Raw genomic sequence first — 22409 nt, forward strand, 5'->3', positions numbered from 1 at the left:
AGACCTGATGGATTCTTTTTGCCTGCTCTGTAGGCAGCAATAATGTCGGTTTTATTTAGAGTGACACGCAATTCGTCTTTTATGAGAGCCTGAACTATTTCAATACACTTTTCACCTTCACGTTCCACAGGAATATTTTGGGACGACACAATAACATAGTCAAGCAGCTTTTGCTGGTCCAGTTCATCCTGGGAGATGGAATGTTGGGCAGATGACACATTTGCAGATGACACTAAGATCTGTGATAAAGAAGGAAGTGAAAGTGATATTGAGACCTTACAAAGAGATCTACATGAACTCCACCAATGGTCAGATGACTGGCAAATGCTCTTTAATGTCGATAAATGCAAGACCTTGCCAGTAGGGCATAACATTCCACGTCACAACTACCAAATTGCCCACACTACCTTACAACAGATAGATGAAGAATGCGACATTGGAATCAGAATCCACCATTCACTAAAAGTTGCACAACAAGTGGGAGCGGCAGTTAAAAAAGTGAACCAAACATTGGGAATAATCAAGCGTGCCTTTACCTTCAAGGAAACTAAAGTAGTCCTTCAATTGTATAAGTCTCTGGTGCGCCCCCACCTGGATTATTGCATACAGGCATTGAGACCTTATCTTCAGAAAGACATAGCTGCTCTGGAGAAGATGCAACACCGGGCAACAAAAATCATACCAGAGCTTAGTCATCTCTCGTATCAGGAAGGGTTGAGGGCCACTGGCCAAACAACACTGCAAACCAGGCATGACAGGGCGGAGCTCATCGAAACACTTAAAATACTCAACAATTTGGACGATGTCCAAAGAGAAAGACACTTTCTTCACAAGGTCAGATGTAACATGAACGAGGAGCGACGGGTTCAAGCTCAACAAGCCACAATGTAGGACATAAAACAGGAGAGGCTTTTTTACCCGTATGGTGGTAAACCAGTGGAACAGCCTACCCGCCAAAGAGTAGGTAAGGTCAACGCCAAAATTCTACTGGGTTTTAACATACAGATAGAAAAGATCGTCCAGGCAAATGGGTAGGACCTTTGACAAGCCGCCAACTTCCTGTCCTCGTTGAGGCCACCAATATTAGTGGCTCTCAGGTTAATTAAAAGTCGGCAAAGATCAGTAACCAAAGAAAATGGGAAGAGCGACGTGGCGGGTAAGCGAGCGAGCGAGTGACGTCATCACAACAAAGGTTGCTATAGACGTCTCCACGACTCGTGAAGTTCGCCTGTCTTAAAGACCTGTGTCCACAATACCCGCCAAATTGTCCCTCCCACAGTACTCTCAGGACACTTATGGCAGTGTAAGTGTGTGGTGAGGCCACACCACTGAAGACATTGAGGATATACCACGAGGGAGAGACAAAACTGTTGAAGGAAGGAGTCACTGGCTCCACCTGACCACCTTGTTCCTCGCACTCTCATCATCCTCCGTAAGTACTTGAGTGCATTACCTTCTTGATAGGGTTCTGGGAGTTCTTCTACTTCCCAAGCCCGGCCCGAGGCTAGGCTCGACTTGTGAGAGTTTGGTCCACCAGGCTGTTGCTTGGAGCGGCCCGCAGGGCCACATACCCACCACAGCCTGGCTGATCCGGAACTTCTCTTAGAAAACAGTCCAGTTTTCTCTTGAAGATGTCCACGGTTGTTCCGGCAATATTTCTTATAGTCACTGGGAGAACGTTGAACAACCGTGGACCTCTGATAAGAACATAAGAACAAAGGTAACTGCAGAAGGCCTATTGGCCCATACGAGGCAGCTCCTATTCTATAACCACCCAATCCCACTCATATACTTGTCCAACCCGTGCTTGAAACAATCGAGGGACCCCACCTCCACAATGTTACGCGGCAATTGGTTCCACAAATCAACAACCCTGTTACTGAACCAGTATTTACCCAAGTCTTTCCTAAATCTAAACTTATCCAATTTATATCCATTGTTTCGTGTTCTGTCCTGTGTTGATACTTTTAATACCCTATTAATATCCCCCCAGTTATGTCCATTCATCCACTTGTAAACCTCTATCATGTCACCCCTAACTCTTCGCCTTTCCAGTGAATGCAACTTAAGCTTTGTTAATCTTTCTTCATATGAAAGATTTCTAATTTGGGGAATTAACTTAGTCATCCTACGCTGGACACGTTCAAGTGAATTTATATCCATTCTATAATATGGCGACCAAAACTGAACTGCATAATCTAAATGGGGCCTAACTAGAGCAAGATATAGCTTGAGAACCACACCAGGTGTCTTGTTACTAACGCTGCGATTAATAAATCCAAGTGTCCGATTTGCCTTATTACGAACATTTATGCATTGATCCTTTTGTTTTAAATTCTTACTAATCATAACTCCCAGATCCCTTTCGCAATCCGACTTCGCAATCACAACACCATCTAGCTCGTATCTTGTAACTCTATCATCATTACCTAACCTCAGAACTTTACATTTATCAGCATTAAACTGCATCTGCCAATCCTTTGACCATTTCAAAACCCTATCTAGATCAACTTGAAGTGATAGTGAGTCCTCCTCCGAATTAATTTCCCTACCGATTTTCGTATCATCGGCAAATTTGCAAATGTTGCTACTCAAACCTGAATCTAAATCATTTATATATATTATAAACAACAGAGGTCCCAGGACAGAGCCTTGAGGCACTCCACTTACAACATTTTCCCACTCTGACTTGATTCCATTTATACTAACTCTCTGTTTCCTTTGGTATAGCCATGCCCTAATCCATGGCTGTTTGTGTTTATACAGCGAAGAGTTAGGGGTGACATGATAGAGGTTTACAAGTGGATGAATGGACACAACAAAGGGGATATTAATAGGGTATGAAAAGTATCAGCACAAGACAGAACACGAAACAATGGGTATAAATTGGATAAATTTAGATTTAGGTAAGACTTGGGTAAATACTGGTTCGGTAACAGGGTTGTTGATTGTTGATTTGTGGAACCAATTACCACGTAACGTGGTGGAGGTGGGGTCCCACGATTGTTTCAAGCATGGGTTGGGCATGTAAATGAGTGGGATTGGGTGGTTATAGATAGGAGCTGCCTCGTATGGGCCAATAGGCCGTCTGCAGTTGCCTTTGCTCTTATGTTCTCTGATTGTGCCTATGGCACCTTTGCTCCTCACAGGTTCAATCCTGCATTTTCTTCCATATCATTCACTCCAGTACGTTGTTATTTTACTGTGTAGATTTGGGACCTGGCCCTCCAGTATTTTCCATGTGTATATTATTTGGTATCTCTCTCGTCTCCTTTCTAGAGAGTACATTCGGAGAGCTTTGAGACGATCCCAATAATTTAGGTGTTTTATCTCAACGATGCGTGCCGTATATGTTCTCTGTATTCCCTCTATTTCAGCAATCTCTCCTGCTCTGAAGGGGGGAAGTGAGTACTGAGCTTTCTGCTCCACCATTGTCTGCTCCAACATTGTCTTACACCCCCAACATACAATTGTTAATAATAAAAATAATAAAAATTTATTTAGGAAAAGTACATACATAGTTGCAGAGTTACAGTACAAACATTCTGTTTGATTTAAAGATAGAGGTAGTACATACAATACCTAAAGCCACTAGTACGCATAGCGTTTCGGGTAAGGTGAGGTGGGGAAAAAAAACACTTAGACTAAAACTTAATAGTAATTAAGCTTAAAGTATAATTGCATTGAAAGGAAAAAATAAAATTAATAAAAGATGAAAAAAGGGGGGGAACATGGTAGAAAATAGCCAATATACAAGTTGGTCAACAAACAGCAATTTTTTTTCTTCAACAATAATGTTGGGGTATGGAAATAGGACTTTGGAATTGTTGGAGGTGTAGATGTAGGCCATTAGAATTGTTGGGGTAAATTATATTCCAATGGCATTGTTGGGGTGTGGACATTGGCCTATTGAATAATGATAACTTTTATAATAATAATAATAATAATGAGAAATTCTACTGGGACTGTGTAGTGTTGCAAACCCATGACCAAGGCATTGCCAGCTGCATACTCTACTACTGTACCACCACTGACTTTCTTACAATCGGATTTCTACTGATATCACAGGAAGTCTGTGATATCCTGATATCACAGTCCTGAAGCCAGTCCAAGTTTTATGTAAGACCCCCAAGCACTCAGGTGAAGGATAAAGTACTGTAGTTCAACATTGTATGCACAACTTCAGATACACAGAAAATCACACTAAGGTGATATACATCAATGAACAATCCACTGAGGCTGTGAGGTAATGCAAACATTGCAGGTTCGCATCATCTCACAGCCCGAGGGAATTTTCTCATTGATGTATATCACTTTAGTGTGATTTTCTGTGTAAATAATAATAATAATATTATTATTTATTCAAAAGATTGTGTCTACAAAGAACATAAGAATATTGTTCAATTGAAGGGACAGAAGTTACACATACTAATGAAGCCACTATTATGCAAAGCATTTCGGGCAAAATTAATAATAATATAGAAATTTTTTAATTAAAGTTGTGACGGGATAAAACACTTAATACTGTTAGAGAAGTAAGCTAACAAAATGAGAATGTTCAAGGAAAATAAAAAATTAGTACGAAGAAGGTGATACTTAAGGATGACAAGCATAGACTATTACATTATGGAGTCAGTAGTTCTAGCAACAGTACAGTAGTTTATTTACATTAATTATAGAATGGAAATACAAGGTGTAATTTAGAAAAGCAAGTGCACTATTCCTCATAACATTTTCTTTGAACATATCAGAACATAGAGTAACATACTATAATTTAAGGTTAATTTGGCCAACACTTTCAAATAACCAAGATCATAAAGAACACGAGTAAACACTTTATCAAAGAAATGCATGAAATTAGATGACATTAAATGTAGACAGTAAATGTAGAAATTAAATGTGTGTACTCGCTTGAATGAACTATATGGGGCATAGCCGATTCATTCCAGTGTGGAATTCATTCCATCCGTTCGGCCCCAGCAACCCCCTTCCCCCCCCCCCAAAAAAAAAATACAATCACATTAATGCATATGCCAGTCCACATTTGCCTTATGAAAAATTTAAATAACAAAGAATTTGTATTGCAATGAAATAAATTTATATTGCATGTTACAGTACTGTACTTACCTTACCAGTTGAGTTGTGTAGTGCAAACTTTGTTAGCCTCAATATCCTGAGAGTGCCACACATATGAATATAAATTGTTTAAAGAACAGTAACTTTTCTAACAAATGTACATTATACACTACAGTCTGTACATAAAGTACAGACCACTAGAATCACACTACTGCAGTACACTTATATCATATAAACTACACTTTGTACATTTAATGTCATTAGAACTGTGCTGTACAGCTCAAGTGGTACTCCCAGGTAAGTTATGGCTAGTGCTGGGTGCTGGTCTAGTGGCCTGGGCATCCTCAGAAGGTGAGTCCTTGCTAGTGCTGGGTGCTGGTCTAGTGGCCTGGGCATCCTCAGAAGGTGAGTCCTTGCTAGTGCTGGGTGCTGGTCCAGTTGCCTGGGCATCCTCAGAAGGTGAGTCCTTGCTAGTGCTGGGTGCTGGTCCAGTTGCCTGGGCATCCTCAGAAGGTGAGTCCTTGCTAGTGCTGGTGCTGGTCCAGTTGCCTGAGCATCCTCAGAAGGTGAGTCCTTGCTAGTGCTGGGTGCTGGTCCAGTTGCCTGAGCATCCTCAGAAGGTGTGTCCTTGCTAGTGCTGGGTGCTGGTCCAGTTGCCTGGGCATCCTCAGAAGGTGAGTCCTTGCTAGTGCTGGTGCTGGTCCAGTTGCCTGAGCATCCTCAGAAGGTGAGTCCTTGCTAGTGCTGGGTGCTGGTTCAGTTGCCTGAGCATCCTCAGAAGGTGTGTCCTTGCTAGTGCTGGGTGCTGGTCCAGTTGCCTGGGCATCCTCAGAAGGTGAGTCCTTGCTAGTGCTGGGTGCTGGTCCTGTAGGCCTACTGTGAAACCGTACCAAAAACTTTTGAATCTTAGTTTGATTCTTTGTTGTGAGCTTCATTATAATATTTTTCTTGTCCTTTAGGTGCAGGTAATAATCTGTCAGCTCTTCATTATCAGTTACAGCAACCAAATCAAGCAGATCATTAACCTTTTGCAATGATGCAGCATATGGAATAGATAACACACTATCATCTTCCTCTTCCACATCCTCATCATTATTACCAGTAACAGACTAGATAATCTCATTATCAGTTAATTCACCATAACCTGGATCATCAGCATCATTATTTAACCACTCATTCACATCAGAAAGTTGCAAATCTTCCTCACATGCATCTCTGAATGTCTCAAAAATCGCATTATCAAAGCCCTCAAAATCATAGTAAGCTTTGTCTTCATTCTAACCAGGTACCGGACTCAGAATTTTATTCAATGCATTCTTTAATGTGGTGACCTTTAACTCGCTCCATTCTTTGGCCTAGTTGTAAATTGCATCTTTAATTGAATATTTCTTGAAGTTTTCTAATGTTCTACTAGCCTTTGTATGAACAAATCCACAAGGGCTGTGACGAGGATTCGAACTTGCGTCCGAGAGCATACTTTGTATCCTTATTAGTCAGTGTGTTGCTCGGGCTCCAAATATGGATACCCCCTGTGTGCAGGAAATAAATTCTTGGCAAAATTTTTTTTCTCTTCTAATGTTAAAATAAAGTCTCTGATCATGGGAAACTAAAAAATAAATATTGTATGTACAGTAATTACCTAAGTGTAGTTACAGGATGAGAGCTATGCTCGTGGTGTCCCGTCTTCCCAGCACTCTTTGTCATATAACGCTTTGAAACTACTGACGGTCTTGGCCTCCACCACCTTCTCCCCTAACTTGTTCCAACCGTCTACCAATCTGTTTGCAAAAGTGAATTTTCTTATATTTCTTCGGCATCTGTGTTTAGCTAGTTTATATCTATGACCTCTTGTTCTTAAAGTTCCAGGTCTCAGGAAATCTTCCCTATCGATTTTATCAATTCCTGTTACTATTTTGTATGTAGTGATCATATCACCTCTTTTTCTTCTGTCTTCTAGTTTTGGCATATTTAATGCCTCTAAACTTTCCTCGTAGCTCTTGCCCTTCAGTTCTGGGAGCCACTTAGTAGCATGTCTTTGCACCTTTTCCAGTTTGTTGATGTGCTCCTTAAGATATGGGCACCACACAACTGCTGCATATTCTAGCTTTGGCCTAACAAAAGTTGTGAACAATTTCTTTAGTATATCGCCATCCATGTATTTAAAAGCAATTCTGAAGTTAGAAAGCGGGGCATAGGCCCCTCGCACAATATTTTTTATGTGATCCTCAGGTGATAGTTTTCTATCTAGAACCACCCCTAGATCTCTTTCTTTATCAGAATTCTTTAAAGATTTCTCACATAATATATAGGTTGTGTGGGGTCTATGTTCTCCTATTCCACATTCCATAACATGGCATTTATTAACATTAAATTCCATTTACCAAGTAGCGCTCCATGTACTTATTTTGTCCAGGTCTTCTTGAAGGGCATGACAATCATCTAAGTTTCTTATCATTCCTATTATCTTAACATGTTCATATAAATCTGTATACCAACTGGTAGATCATTTATGTAGATAATAAACATCACTGGTGCAAGAACTGAACCCTGTGGTACTCCACTTGTGACATTTCTCCAGTCCGATACATTGCCTCTGATCATAGCCCTCATTTTTCTATCAGTCAGAAAATTTTTCATCCATGTTAGAAGCGTACCTGTCACTCCTCCAATATTTTCCAGTTTCCAGAACAACCTCTTATGTGGAACTCTGTCGAAAGCCTTTTTTAGGTCCAGATAGATGCAGTCAACCCAACCATCTCTTTCCTGTAATATCTCTGTTGCTCGATCATAGAAACTGAGTAAATTCGATACACAGGATCTTCCAGATCGAAAACCATACTGTCCATCTGATATTATATCATTTCTCTCCAGGTGTTCTACCCATTTAGATTTAATTATTTTTTCCAATATTTTGACTATTACACTTGTCAATGATACCGGTCTATAATTAAGAGGGTCTTCCCTGCTTCCACATTTGTAGATTGGAACTATGTTAGCCTTTTTCCACACATCAGCTACAACTCCTGTAAACAGGGATGCCTGAAAAATCAGTTGAAGAGGAATGCTGAGCTCAGGTGCACATTCTCATAGAACCCATGGTGAAACTCCATCTGGACCAACTGCTTTGTACTTATTTAGCTCCTTGAGCATTTTTTCCACTTCGTCTCTAGACACCTCTATGTGCTCTATGTTGTTCTGTGGAATTCTTATTGTATCTGGTTCCCTGAAGATTTCATTTTGTACAAACACACTTTGGAACTTTTTGTTTAATGTTTCACACATTTCCTTTTCATTTTTCGTGAATCTATTTCCCATTTTCAACCTCTGAATATTATCCTTTACCTGCAATTTGTTGTTTATGAATTTATAGAATAGACCTGGTTCTGTTTTACATTTGTCTGCAATCCCTTTTTCAAAATTTCTTTCTGCCTCTCTCCTCACTGCCGTGTAGTTGTTTCTTGCATCTTTGTATCGCTGGTATGTTTGGGGGTTCAGCCTCTTCCTGTATTGATTCCATTTTTGTCTTTTGGTCTCTGGCCCTCTCACACTTTCTGTTGAACCAATCCTGTTTCCTAGTTCTGCTTCTCTGTTTTGGTATAAATTTTTTTGTGCCTTTATCATATATTTCACAAAACCTGACATACATCTCATTCACTTCCTTGCCTAGAAACAAGTCTGTCCAATTATACTCACTAAAAATTTTTCTAATGTTGCCATAATGTCCTCTCCTGAAGTCAGGTTTTTCATTTGCATCGACCGTCATATTTTCTTCCAGATTATAACGCATTGCATACTTTATTCCCAAAAAAGACATGGTCACTTTTACCCAAGGGAGGAAGGTACTGAATGTCAAATATTTCTTCCTCCTTCCTGGTAAATATTAAATCTAGCATGGAGGGAACGTCCCCTTCCCTCATCCTCGTAGCTTGTTTAACTGACATACTTTAGCCGTGATGGAGTTGGGAAGTTGAGTAAATTTTGGGCACTGGGCGATGGAGCGCTCAGGGTTCATCGCTATGCTCAAAATTATGGGGCTTATATATGTGACATATATATATATATATATATATATATATATTGTGACGGTAACGCGTTGGTGTTCGGCTGTTCAAAAGCTAGGGGTATGGCCTCGTCACATATAGAAACAAAAAATAGAAAATCTGGAACTTCGTCTGTGGTAAGGTAATGGGAAGACACACAAAACACAAGTAAATTTAACAATGAGATTTTAATTACGTTAGAAAAGCAAAACATGAATAAAATGGACATACAAATTCGTATAATAAAATCAATCAATCAAAATAATAAGAATAATCAAATGACAAAATGAAAAGTTATGTTAAGACAAGTGAGTAATAACAAGTGTATAACAAACAATGTAAATATTGGTGCAGGAATATTGGCTTTAAGCTATCACCTCTCTTAGTACACGTAAGCCACAGCTTAGTCTACCAACGAAGACGTGTTAACTTGTTGAAAGCACTGGATATTCTGAGGTCTGGCGGTCGTGTGGCCCCAGACATCAGGTAGTGTGGTGGGTGGAGGGCAGGTACAACTGGACCCGCAGCCAATCAGCGATGAGCTGGCGACAGACAGGTAGTTTGGTGATTCGATGTGGAGCAGGTGTTCCTGGCTGCATACGTTTTGTGCTCTGGCAAACCTTGGAGTTGTATGTGTTGGATATTTCTTCCATATTAGTTTTATATAGATGTATATAGCGACGTATTTTGGAGGGAAGAGCAGGCTCAATCTCTTGAAGGAGATTATCGTCACAATATATATATATATTTATTTATTTATTTATTTATATATAAGAAGGTACATTGGGTTTGTGAGAATACATAGCATGGTATTTACAATCTTGTAAAGCCGCTAATACGCACAGCGTTTCAGGCAGGTCCTTAATCTAACAGATAATTTTAAGTAGGTAAATTCTAGCAGAATTAGTAAAATGATAACAGATACATTGCAAGAAAAAAATGAGATGAGAGAAATTAGTAGGTATATTAAAGCACATTGGTATATTAAAGCTCTGATTGATTGCATTGACAGCTTGATTGGTAATTTAAACAAAGATTAATAGGCACGATACAGCAAATTGATAGCGCATATAAGAAGACAGCAATGATCACAATGGTAAAGTTGTTTGGATTGGGTACATCAAGATTGGGTAGCACTAGATACAGTGCAATTTTAAAGCAACAAGCTAGAAAACTATGAAGATGAAATTAGGTACTTTTTAGTTTTGTTTTTGAATGACGCCAAAGTTGAACAGCTTTTCAATTCATTAGGGAGTGAGTTCCATAGACTAGGTCCCTTTATTTGTATAGAGTGTTTACTCTGATTAAGTTTGACTGGGGATATCACAGAGATATTTATTTCTGGTGTGGTGATAATGGGTCCTATTACATCTGTCCAGGGAGAGTTTCAGTGCAGGATTTGCATTTAAGAACAGGGTTTTGTAAATGTAGTTGACACAAGAGAATGTGTGGAGTGAGATTATATTTAGCATGTTTAGGGAGTTAAACAAGGGGGCTGAGTGTTGTCTGAAAGCAGAATTGGTTATTATTCTGATAGCAGATTTTTGCTGGGTGGTGATGGACTTGAGGTGGTTTGCAGTGGTAGAACCCCATGCACAGATACCATAATTAAGATAGGGATAGATAAGTGCATAATATAGTGAGATGAGAGCAGAGTTAGGTACATAATATCTGATTTTGGAGAGTATACCAACTGTTTTAGAGATTTTCTTAGTTATGTGTTGTATGTGGGTGCTGAAGATGAGTCTCTTGTCTAGGAATAGGCCATGAAACTTTCCATCATTTTTATTACTAATGTTAACATTGTCTATCTGAAGCTGAATTGCATTTGTTGATTTGCTACCAAATAAGATGTAGTAGGTCTTTTCTATGTTAAGTGATAGTTTGTTGATTGACGTCCATAAGTGAACTTTTTTTAGTTCATTATTAACAACATTATTTAGTGTATGTAGGTTGGGGGTTAGAATAGATGAGGGTAGTATCATCAGCAAACAATATAGGTTTCAGAATGTTAGAGACATTAGGCAGATCATTGATTTATATAAGAAATAGGAGGTCCCAAGATGCTGCCCTGTGGCACTCCAATGGTTATTGGTAGAGTGGGAGAGGTTATATCATTGATGGCTACACATTGGTGTCTATCACTATGATAGGATTGGATATAGTCCAGGGCATGGCCTCGGATTCCATTGTAACACCATAAAGGTGTTTTGTTTTGTTGTATTTAATATATATATATATATATATATATATATATATATATATATATATATATATATATATATATATATATATATATATATAGTTCATGAGTCACAGACAAGGATTTGAAAGGCGCCATTCAGTCGGCCTGAAACTCACACCTCTAAGCGTTAATGACCTCAAGTTGACCTGAGGTCAGCTCAAGCAAATTTCACCTTGCTTCTGCTAATCTGATAATTGTAGCCTGATAGCCTTTAAACAAGCCGCCAGTTCTAGGTGTGGCTTGTTAGAGTGCCTGGGGCTATCTACTTGTGGGCGGAGTTAGCTACTAGGTTTCCCAATATATACTCGGAGAGCTGTAGATTCGGGAGGATAAGCAATAGGAGAACAGTCAGCAGAGCAGAACAGAGGACAGCATAGCCAGGGAGGCTGTCAGCCGGACGGGGCGGGACTGTTCCTGTCAACTACAGTCCCCCCTTTCCTCTCTATCCAGCTATTGGCAGACACTTGGTGAGTTGAACATGGAAGGTGACTTAGTCGTGTTTACTAGTGTTGTGTGACTAGCAGGGACAGACAGTGGTAATGGTCTCAAATTCTTGGGTAGTGGCTCACTTTGTAATTTAATAGTGAACCTTCAGTTTGTTTGCTTGAATTATGATATCTATCCTTTTAAATATACTTGATGAATTTATTGAGAAATTCACTTACTTTTAATCTGATTTTAATTGTTCCTAGATTTGGGATTTTTGGATACAATATGCAAACTAAAGTGTAGAGTACTCTTGAGACTATGGGATTAAAGAATCTTGCCTGGAACATGATTCTCGTTGACATATGCTAATAACATCTTTTGATACAGACAAGTTCCATTCCTTGTCATGTATGTACTGTCTAGAATGGATGGTGGCAGCACTACTACTTCTACTGTCTACTTTTGTACTTCTACCCACCTACCCTTCTAGCTCTACCTCCACTCATCTCCGTACTCTCTCTCTTCTCCCTCCGCCCCTCTCCAAACTCGCCCTTTCAACTGACAACCCTCCTCGCTCCTCCCACCTCCCTACCTCTCTTACCCCAAACCCTCACTCATTACTTCATTATCCATTTCTTCCCTTTTGGTTCTCGTATACGTTTGTGGCAGTGAAATGGTTCTGGAGTTTCTCTAGAGTTTGCGGGTAGCTGATCAAGTTACAGCGCCTTGTAGTTGTAGCACCTAGGTAATCAAATACCTGGGTTACAAGGTGTTGAACAAGAGAGGTTGCAGTAGGAACTCTGGGGGGAACTCTAGAATAGTTGACTAACTGGGGAGCGAACTAATGGACTAAAGAGAGCTATTTCCCCCACCCCCTGTTACACCTTAACCCTCAAACCGCTAGGGGCCCAAATGGAATTCACACCCACAGGCGCAACAAAAAAAAAAATCCAAAAAATTCTATCGTCTTATAGAAGTGTTCATTTTTGTTCCCTGATCACGGAAATAATAACAAAAAAATCGTAGATGGCATATTTTAGCCGCAATAGGGTAGGGAAGTGTGGCAAAAAACGGGCATTGGCAGAGCCTTCGCCAGACGAGGTCTACTCCGCTCGAGCTGTCAGACGGCAATTGCCACAAATATATTATTACCTAATTATTTCAATGTCTCTGATTGATTTTTTCTTAGTTTTTTTGCAGTAATATTATTCCATACAGTGAATTGTGGTATATTTATATTATAAAATGTGTGAACCATCGCTGTACTCAAAATTATGGTGTGCATATTAGTGATTCAATTATTATGTTCATAAAACAATAAACAAATAGTTTTGCTGTTGTTACACTATATACACAGGTTATATATAAGTATTTGCATGTTTTGTACACCATAACGAACTACTAAGTTGGTCTTGTGAGTCAAAAAGCAACGAGGAGTGATCGCCAAACACTAGCGAGCCACTCACTGCCACTCCCTCCCTCAACACCACCTCACTCACCCTCATTCACCTCCCACAATACTCTTTCTGTATTTATTCACTATACACATACGTTATATATACGTATTTACATATTTTGTTCACCATAACTGTACATCTAAGCTTGTATTGTGAGTAAAGGCAGAAAGACGTAGCTACTCACACAGTCAGCTGATCGGCGGCCGCCCTCAAGGCCAGACGCACTAATATTTGTCCTCCAACAATATTGTTTGTGGTGTTATTACGCCATATACACACATTATATATAAGTATCTACCTTTTTTATTCACCATACCTGAACAAATAAGCTGGTATGGTGCCCAAAGATCATAGTGGCCATCAGTAAACAACATGCCAAGTCGTGCAGACGACGCTCCTCTCTCACCAAAATGGCGGCTCCCAACCTACTCCTCTCGCTGTTATCTCTCACTATACACACGTTATATATAAGTATCTACATTTGTGTTCACCATAGCAAACCACTAAGCTGGTATGGTGAGTGCAGTCAATAAATGGTGGCCACACACAGTCAGAAAACGACACCACAACCCTCTCTCCCACAGCCTTACTCCTCCCTCCATGGAGCATAGCGCTAAATATCACCACAATCCTGCTATTATCAGAATCCTGGTCAGTTTTATCACAGTCAGGGGGCTTCAGTAATACTATCACTGCTAAATAATAGCAGTATCATTTATATTATGGTATTTGTAGGCGATGCTGTGGTCACAAGCTGAACAGCGGTGCTGTGAGCTCATGCTGCGTGCGCCAGCCTTGGTGGCTTGCTCAATACTGACGCTGTAACACCCAAGAATGTTGGCCTGGAATTTTTTTCTAGGTGGCATCTGGCAACTATCGGTCGTGGCTGTACTATAGCTGCCCCTATCCCAGGCGGGGCGTTTAAATTATAGCGCTAGACACGAAATCCTATATAAATGATGTGCGCGGTTTCGGTTTTGTCACTGATATCATTTATATATGATATGCGCGGTTTGAGGGTTAATGATGGAGTTTACGTAAGAGGTAGTTGTGATTAACAGTATCAAAGGCCTTTCTCAGGTCAATGAAGAGTCCAATCGGAAACTCATTTTTGTCAAGGGCTGAGTAAATTATATCAAGGAGACTAATAATTGCATCGTTGGTACTCTTTTGGGAGCAGAAGCCAAACTTACAGGGGCTGAGTATGTCAAATTTTACGAGGTGGGAGTAGAGCTGTTTGTAGAAATTTTTTTCAAATATTTTTGATAGTGTGGGTAGGTTTGATATTGGTCTATAATTGTTTATGTCTGCCGGATTGCTTCCTTTATGAACTGGTTTTACTCTTGCTTTTTTAAGGATATCAGGGAAGGTATGACACTCTAGGGATTTGTTGAACAGCAGAGCTATGGGTGGCGCAATGGCATGGGAGGCGCTCTTGTATACAGTGGATGGGATTTCACTGATGTTCCCAGCTTTGGTTTTTAGTGAGTGTATGATGGACACAACATCTGTCGGGCTGACTGGTGAAAGGAGAAGAGAGTTTGGATAGCTGCCTGAGAGATATGTATTGATATGTGTCTGAGTCTGTGGGATTTTACTGGCAAGGTTAGCACCAACCGATGAAAAGAAGCTATTAAATTCACTTGCCATTTTTAAATCAGTTGACACTGTGTAGCTATCCTTAGAGAGTATTATCTGGTTGTGGGAGTGTCGTTTTGTTCCTAAGATATTAGAGATGGTTTTCCATGTGTTTTTCATGTTGCCTTTTGCTTCTTTGAATCTATTCTCATAATATGAAAGTTTAGCTTTTCTTATGATACAGGTAAGCACTGATGAGTACCTTTTAACTACTTCCTTTGTAACTAGGCCAATCTTAGATTTCTTTTCATATTCAAGTTTTTTGTTGATTGATTTGAGTATGCCACTTGTGAGCCACGGATTGTTTATTCTTTTGTCAGTTACTTGTTTGATAAGGAGGGGACAGTGAGTATTTAAGAAGCTTAGAGTTTTGGAGAGAAAGAGGTTAGTTAATGAGTTTATATCCTGTGTATTCTTGAATTCAGATTCCCAGTTAATATTGTGAAGTGCATTTGAGAGATTGCCTAAAGCTGATTCACTGTGTAGCCTGAATGAGAGTTTGCTTCTGGTGGTGTTATGTCCATGTTTGCTATGAGGAAGGTACGATAGTGGTCAGTTGTTCAATCATAGATTATACAAGATGTAAGGTGTATATTATATTCTACGATCAAACAGTGATTTTACTGTTATTACACTATATACACACATTGTATATAACATATACATTGTATATGTATTTAGTCTCCGTGGTGTAGTGGTAAGACACTCGCCTGGCATTCCGCGAGCGCTATGTCATGGGTTCGTATCCTGGCCGGGGAGGATTTACTGGGCGCAATTCCTTAACTGTAGCCTCTGTTTAACGCAACAGTAAAATGTGTACTTGGATGAAAAAACTATTTTTCGCAGCAGGGGATCGTATTCCAGGGACCTGCCCGAAATGCTACGCGTACTAGTGGCTGTACAAGAATGTAACAACTCTTGTATATATCTCAAAAAAAAAAAAACATCTACATATGTGTTCACCATAACGAACCACTAAGTTCGTATGGTGAGCCCAAAAAACAAGATTGAGCTGCCACACCCAGCCAGCCCTCCTTCACTTCTCCAACACCTTACTCGCCAACATTCCTCCTCCCACCATACTGTTATTGTTTTTATTACACTATTTACACACATTATGTATAAATATCAACATGTTTTATTCACCATAACCATACAACTAAACTCGTATTATGTCCAAACAGAACAGTGGCCACCATACACTGCATGACAAGTCACACAGCAGAAGACAATGCTACGAGTACGACGCCACCTCCCTCACCAAAATGGCTCCTCCCAATATACTCCTGTTGCTGTTATTACACTATATACACACACATTATATATATGTATCTACATTTGTGTTCACCATAGTGAACCACTAAGCTAGTATGGTGAGCAAAACAAGAGTGGCTGCCACACACTGACGCTACCTCGATTCCCCTCCCTCCCTTACCAAAATTCCACCTGCCCACAATACTATGCACAGCACTAATTATCACCACAATCCTGCTATTATCGTCCTATCATGGCTAAATAATACCAGTTATGTATATATTTTGACATTATTTGGCAATGCTGTGGTCACAAGCTGAACAGCAGTGCTGTGAGCTCATGTTGTGTGCGCCAGCCTTGGTTGCTCACTCAGTACTGAGGCTCTTACATCCGGGAATGTTGCCCACGATTTTTTTTTAAATGGCGTCTGTTTATAAGAGCGCCACAATCCTGCTATTATCACAATCCTGGTCACTAAGTCCTGTAAATGAATAATAGACCACACGTTTATTTTGTAAAGGAACATATGAAGTCGTTTGAAGATTCCTAGATGGACAAAATAATGCTGTTGTGCTGTGGCTAGCGCTGTGAACATCTTGAAGAGCATTGATTCACTGACATTTGAACATTGTACACAGTCATTATCACACTCAGGCTCTTCTGTAATACTATCATGGCTAAATAATACCAGTTACATATATATTTTGACATTATTTGGCAATGCTGTGGTCACAAGCTGAACAGCAGTGCTGTGAGCTCATGCTGTGTGCGCCAACCTTGGTTGCTCACTCAGTACTGAGGCTCTTACACCCGGGAATGTTGCCCACGATTTTTTTTTAAATGACGTCTTTATAAGAGCCCTGAGGAGGCTGATGTGAACCCCATGTAGCTGCGGGAGTTTTGAATCATACGCTATACCTATAAGATCCCTGAGGTGTGTTACGTACCACCCGTCGAGCGCCTACAAGCGCGTTGCACAGTGCAGTGGTTAAGTATCTCTTCTTCCTCAGAGAGCAGCACTTCCATAATGTCTAAATTCATAGCTCAGGCATTAGCCTCAGACATTAGCCAGACAAAGCCTTTTGAGAGCATAGATAACCCTTAATCCATGAGTTGTATTACAGATGTAGTGTTTGGTGGTAAAGCCATACATGTTATTTTGCCATCAGGCGATGTTAATTTAGCAATGGGGTGAGCTGGGGCATTGTCAGTCAACAGCATTACCTTTACCTCAGCAGGATGAATTCTACACTCATTGATCTGCTGCTTTTTTACTAATTTATAAAAGTGATACTGGAACCAATCCTCAAAAATAATCTGTGTGAACCAGGCATTTTTTGTGTTGTAGTAGATGGCAGGTAGTCTGTTCATGCAGTTTTTCAATGCTTTTGGGTTGGCAGATTTCCCAACAATTGCGTACATTGTTCGGTGACTGCCATCTGCGTTAGAGCACAATAATGCTGAAATTCTTTCCTTCTTTACCTTGCAACCAGGAATACTCTTCTCAAGCCTGAAGGCCAAAGTGTTTCTTTGAAGGCATTTCCAGTTAAAGCCTGTTACATCTGCATTGTACACTTAAAACCAGCTTAGATTATTATATATAATGTGCTGAGAAAGTTTATGCTTATATGCATTAGCACTTCCAACATCTGCACTTAATGCATCGCCACAATTTTTCTTGTTAATGATGCCATGCCTCTCTTTAAATCGACATACCCATTCAATACAAGCCTTGAAATTGTCTATATTTAACTTTACAGCAAGTCTTTCAGCTGCATTTCTAATAGGATCAACTCAAACAGGAATTCCTTTTGCACCATGCTGTGTTAACCATTTAAATACAGATGAGTCCAAATCCATATACTTAGCAGGTTTCATTGTTTTCCTGTTGCCTATTGCATCAGTTTGAGCAAAGAATTTCTTAATATTATCCTTCTGCTTTTTTATATCACAAACTGTAGCTTTACCAATGTTGAATTCTTGGGCGAGTCGAGTGACAGAGTATCCATGCTCTGCTTTCTCTGTCAAGTCAACTTTCTAATCAATTGACAAATGTTTTCTCTTTTGTTTTATACCTTCAATACCATGAATGCTGCTCTGAGACATCTTGACAGATTAAATGAGTTTAAACAGTAAAATTTGTTCAAATTTATCACGAAAATCCTTCGCGCGCGAGCCCGACGTTTTTACCCCAGGAAGAGGAGAAGCACATGGTGCCAGCCATATCATCCAGGCCCAACGCGTTGACATGACCTGTGCTTATTTTATAGGCATACTCAAAATTTGATGTACTTATTGACTGTTACAAATTGTTTTATTTATAATATTATTGTTATAATTAGTGAAATATTGTTAGTTTTGAAGTTTCATGCATTTTATACAGTACAACTCTGTATTAACCCTTAAGCTGTGCATGGCATACATATACGACAGGACCTGATGGCAAAGTTCAATTTCTCAAAATTGCTCTAATGCTTTCCAATTTTTTGTGCATACTAGCAAATCCTGCAACTTTGTCTAAATGATCACAAACGTAACTTGAAAAATAAGAAAATAAAAAATAATTACTGTATAAAATTGAATATTGAATACTTCAGATTTCGAGATCAGCTGCAAAAATATATACTATCACCAATTGTTCATTTGGTGTTATTATGCTCTCAGAATAGTATATGATCTTCATTTTCATAGATTTAGAATATATGTTTTCAGTTTAGTTTACTGTAAAAAAAATCGTCAATGTGGCATTTGAATTATGCGTCAAATTTAGAAAAAAATTGATAACTACAAACGTTTAGGGTCTGTGAAAAATCCATTCTAATAGGATTGTAGAACAGACAGCTGTGAACGTTATTTGTAAAAATGGTGAGAATCAGTCCGGGCGGTGGTGGATGATGACAAGACCACACACTAGAATGTGAAGGGACGACGACGTTTCGGTCCGTCCTGGACCATTCTCAAGTTGATTGTGATGAGGAAGTAGAGACAGGCAATAAATAGGCACGAGAGATGAGGAGCAAAGTAAGGTGTAGTAGTAGAGGGGCTAGTAGTAGGAACTGCAGAGGGCCTATTGGCCCATACGAGGCAGTTCCTATTATAACCACCGAAAGAGAAGGAGAAAATAATGAGAAGAGGAAAGCAAGGGAACGTAGGAGAAGACAATGAACAGAAAAAAGAGAGAAAAGAGAAAGAAAGGTAAATGGAAAGGGTAAGCTTATGAAAGGTCACGTTTATTAGAAAGATTAGAGCATTTGAGTATATACTGTACTGTGAAAGGGAAGAGTCCACAGCAACAAAGCCAGAACTCAAGTTCATGTTGGGTACATTGTGTATTAGAGCCGATTCGACAAGACGGCGTTTGTGTAGAGTAGAGGCAGGAAAGATTATTTTGGAGGAAGACCAATCAATGGGATAATTAGAATCCCTCACATGGTAGAAGAGAGCATTGTTAGTGTCTGCAGACTTAACACTTCACTGGATATGTGGGCCTGCGGGCCGCTACAAGCAACAGCCTGGTGGATCAAACGTTCACAAGTCAAGCCTGGCCTCAGGCCGGACTTGGGGGAGTAGAAGAACTCCCAGAATCCCATCAACCAGGTATCAGTCAGAAACTGAATTTTTTGAAGCTGACTCAAAGTTTGAGATAATTGAAGTTGAAGTTATCAACAATGAATAAGGTAGTTCTAATTCATTAATTTACTTATATGTTTTAATAAACGTTGTTTGGCATTCGTACTCGAATATGTGAAAGTTGTAGATCAATATGTGTTGAAATGATGTTAAGAAAAAATAACCCCCCAAAAAACTAAATATAGGGAAAATTATAATGATTTAGAGGATAAAAATGTATACTTTATAAAAGTGATAAAGCCCTAATCTGGTCCCTAATCATCAAAACCGCCTAAAGAGAAAAAGAAAATAGAATTTTAAATCTGTGAAAAACTCAGTCAAAAAAAATTCAAAGTCCCAAGTTCTGCCAGTTGTGACTGATTTATTTGGTGATCAATTTCATTCTATCTTGACATAGTTAGGGGATGGGTATGCACTCTCTAGGATGTAGAGGTTACAACAAAATGAGATAATAAACAAAGAAGACAAAAAAAAATGAACATTGGTGAAAGTAACAGATATTAACATTAGGCAATGCATTTTTATAATATTTAACAAAATTGAGCATGATAACATACTCATTATTATTGGTATTATGATGTATTACTCAGCAATGCTATACAGACACCAGCTGCATATCTACTTTGTGGACACTTCTTGCTACTATTCTTCTTCTTTGTACATCGGACAAGTGCTTGCATCTCTTTATTACTGCATTATCCCTAACTTCCAGTTAATAGGAGCTGTTCTCCTTATCAACAAAATATTCTCCTTTAAAAAAAAAAATTGTCTAAAATACATTTCTGAAAATATTGAATGAAACTTTCTTGATGCTTAAGCCAATAAGTCGGAGATTTGTTTAACATTTAATATTAATTTTCACATAATTCAAATATTTTTTGTCCAGCCCCAGCTTTTACAGCCCAGGCTGTAGCAGCTTTAGGGTTAATGCACGTGGTTTGCATTACGTAGGCTGTCAAAGAGAGGGGGGGGGGGAGGCAGCCGAGAACCTGCCCATACCCCCTTCCTCTTTCTTGCCCACCCTCCTTACTCCTGCCCACCCTCCTTACTCCTTCCCATCCTCCTTATTCCTGCCCACCCTCCTTATTCCTGCCCACCCTCCTTACTCCTGCCCACCCTCCTTACTCCTGCCCACCCTCCTTACTTTTGCTCAAAGCACAATACCTAAACAAAATTATTTAATGTATTCTAAACATTTACTATGTTTTGGTGGGGAAAATTTAGTCATAGAAACCTTAAATTTGTTTTATTTTGCCTTAATAGGTAATACTGCGTCCAGTCTCTGCTCGGCTACCCAGGACGATAGCAAACACAACTTTTGCCCATTAATGATGGTAAGGACAATTTTATTCTTACTGTACTACCAGTGTGTGTGTTTATCATGTTGATGTCAATAACCAGTGATTGTGAATGTATTAATCAAGATATTTTCATTAACTATAGGTGTATTAATGTTGGTGTTGTCATTTACCAGTGATGGCGAGTGTATTAATTATATTGTCATTACCCTGTGATGGTGAGTGTATTAATCATATTGGCATTACCCAGTGATGGTGAGTGTATTAACCCGTGTGTTGCTAAGGGCTATTTGTCCCTTGTCACCCACAGGGGTGTAACAAAAAAGAAAAAAAAAATTCTTCCTAACCTGTTAATTTGTGTTTCCTGACCACGAGAGAGAAAAAAATTAATCGTACATACAAATGACATAAATGAGCCGACAATATGAGCGATGACGTCACACCCTGCAAGCTTGCTCATGCAAGGTGCGTCCCAGAGGCATTGCACGCAGTCCTCAAGCAGTCAGAATTGCCACAAATTTATTTTTGCTGCATTATTTACAGTGTCTAGGCGTATTTTATCACAAATATTATTCACTAATTGTGTTGCATATAATGTTACTTCATGTTCAATGGTAATAAATGTTGCATACATTGAGTATACACATGCACACAAAAATATTTTCCCATTATGCAAATATAATATGTATTCACATTGTTCATTATTATATTTACACACATGCACACACTATTTACAGGTTTTTGCACTATTATTGCACATTTAGAATTCTTGGAGAGAGTGATAGTTGTTGAAGCAGTTGACAGCACACAATGGAACTGCACACGCTTCACACCATGTTTGCACAAGTTTACGTTTCTGATCTCTTTTTATTGTTCTACAAAGTAAGCAATCACGTTGGTCTATTGCACGCTTTCCAGCTGGTGGCAAATGTTTTAGTCTGTGTGCTTGAAAGCCCTCAATGTGAGTGAGCCTGGGTGTAGCAGCATGCTGCAACACTGGGTTCATGATGGGTCTTTGTGTGCCAGAAACATCTTTGCCAAACTTTGCTAATAACTGTGTCCCAAGTGTAAAAGCAAACGAACGGAAACTTGGTTTACGTCCAGTTTTCACCAGATACATATAGCTGTTCAGGATGCTTATGTCAACACATCGAAAAACACTTTCCTGGGGGGAGCCCCTACGGCTCCCCGGAGCTATCCATGGCTGATATGGATACCCTAACTATTTTGCATCAGTCGATGTGGGTGGAGTTCTAGGCCTACCGGGGACCACGAGCCAGAACCTGGCCCCCTCAGAGAGGCACGGGGATCAATGGCCCATAGAAATGCACATGTGATTTGG

At 39.5% G+C, this 22409-nt stretch overlaps 2 protein-coding genes across 2 annotated transcripts in view; one reads left to right on the forward strand and one right to left on the reverse strand.

Moving 5' to 3' along the window:
- Positions 1–1173: 1173 nt before the first annotated feature.
- Positions 1174–22409, forward strand: part of LOC138360980 (tripartite motif-containing protein 5-like) — a 49888-nt gene continuing 28652 nt past the window's right edge. Inside the window, exons 1-2 of the mRNA XM_069320464.1 lie at positions 1174–1432; positions 21033–21103. Coding sequence (XP_069176565.1) covers positions 21098–21103 — 6 coding nt within the window. The 5' untranslated portion in view covers positions 1174–1432; positions 21033–21097. The remainder of the gene's footprint in view (positions 1433–21032; positions 21104–22409) is intronic.
- LOC123752089 (tigger transposable element-derived protein 7-like) lies at positions 17241–17561 on the reverse strand. The gene has a single exon (XM_069320463.1). It carries the CDS (start codon positions 17559–17561, stop codon positions 17241–17243), a length of 321 nt encoding a protein of 106 aa, XP_069176564.1.

This window comes from Procambarus clarkii, unplaced genomic scaffold (genome assembly GCF_040958095.1).
Source record: "Procambarus clarkii isolate CNS0578487 unplaced genomic scaffold, FALCON_Pclarkii_2.0 HiC_scaffold_137, whole genome shotgun sequence".
Lineage (NCBI taxonomy): Eukaryota > Metazoa > Arthropoda > Malacostraca > Decapoda > Cambaridae > Procambarus > Procambarus clarkii.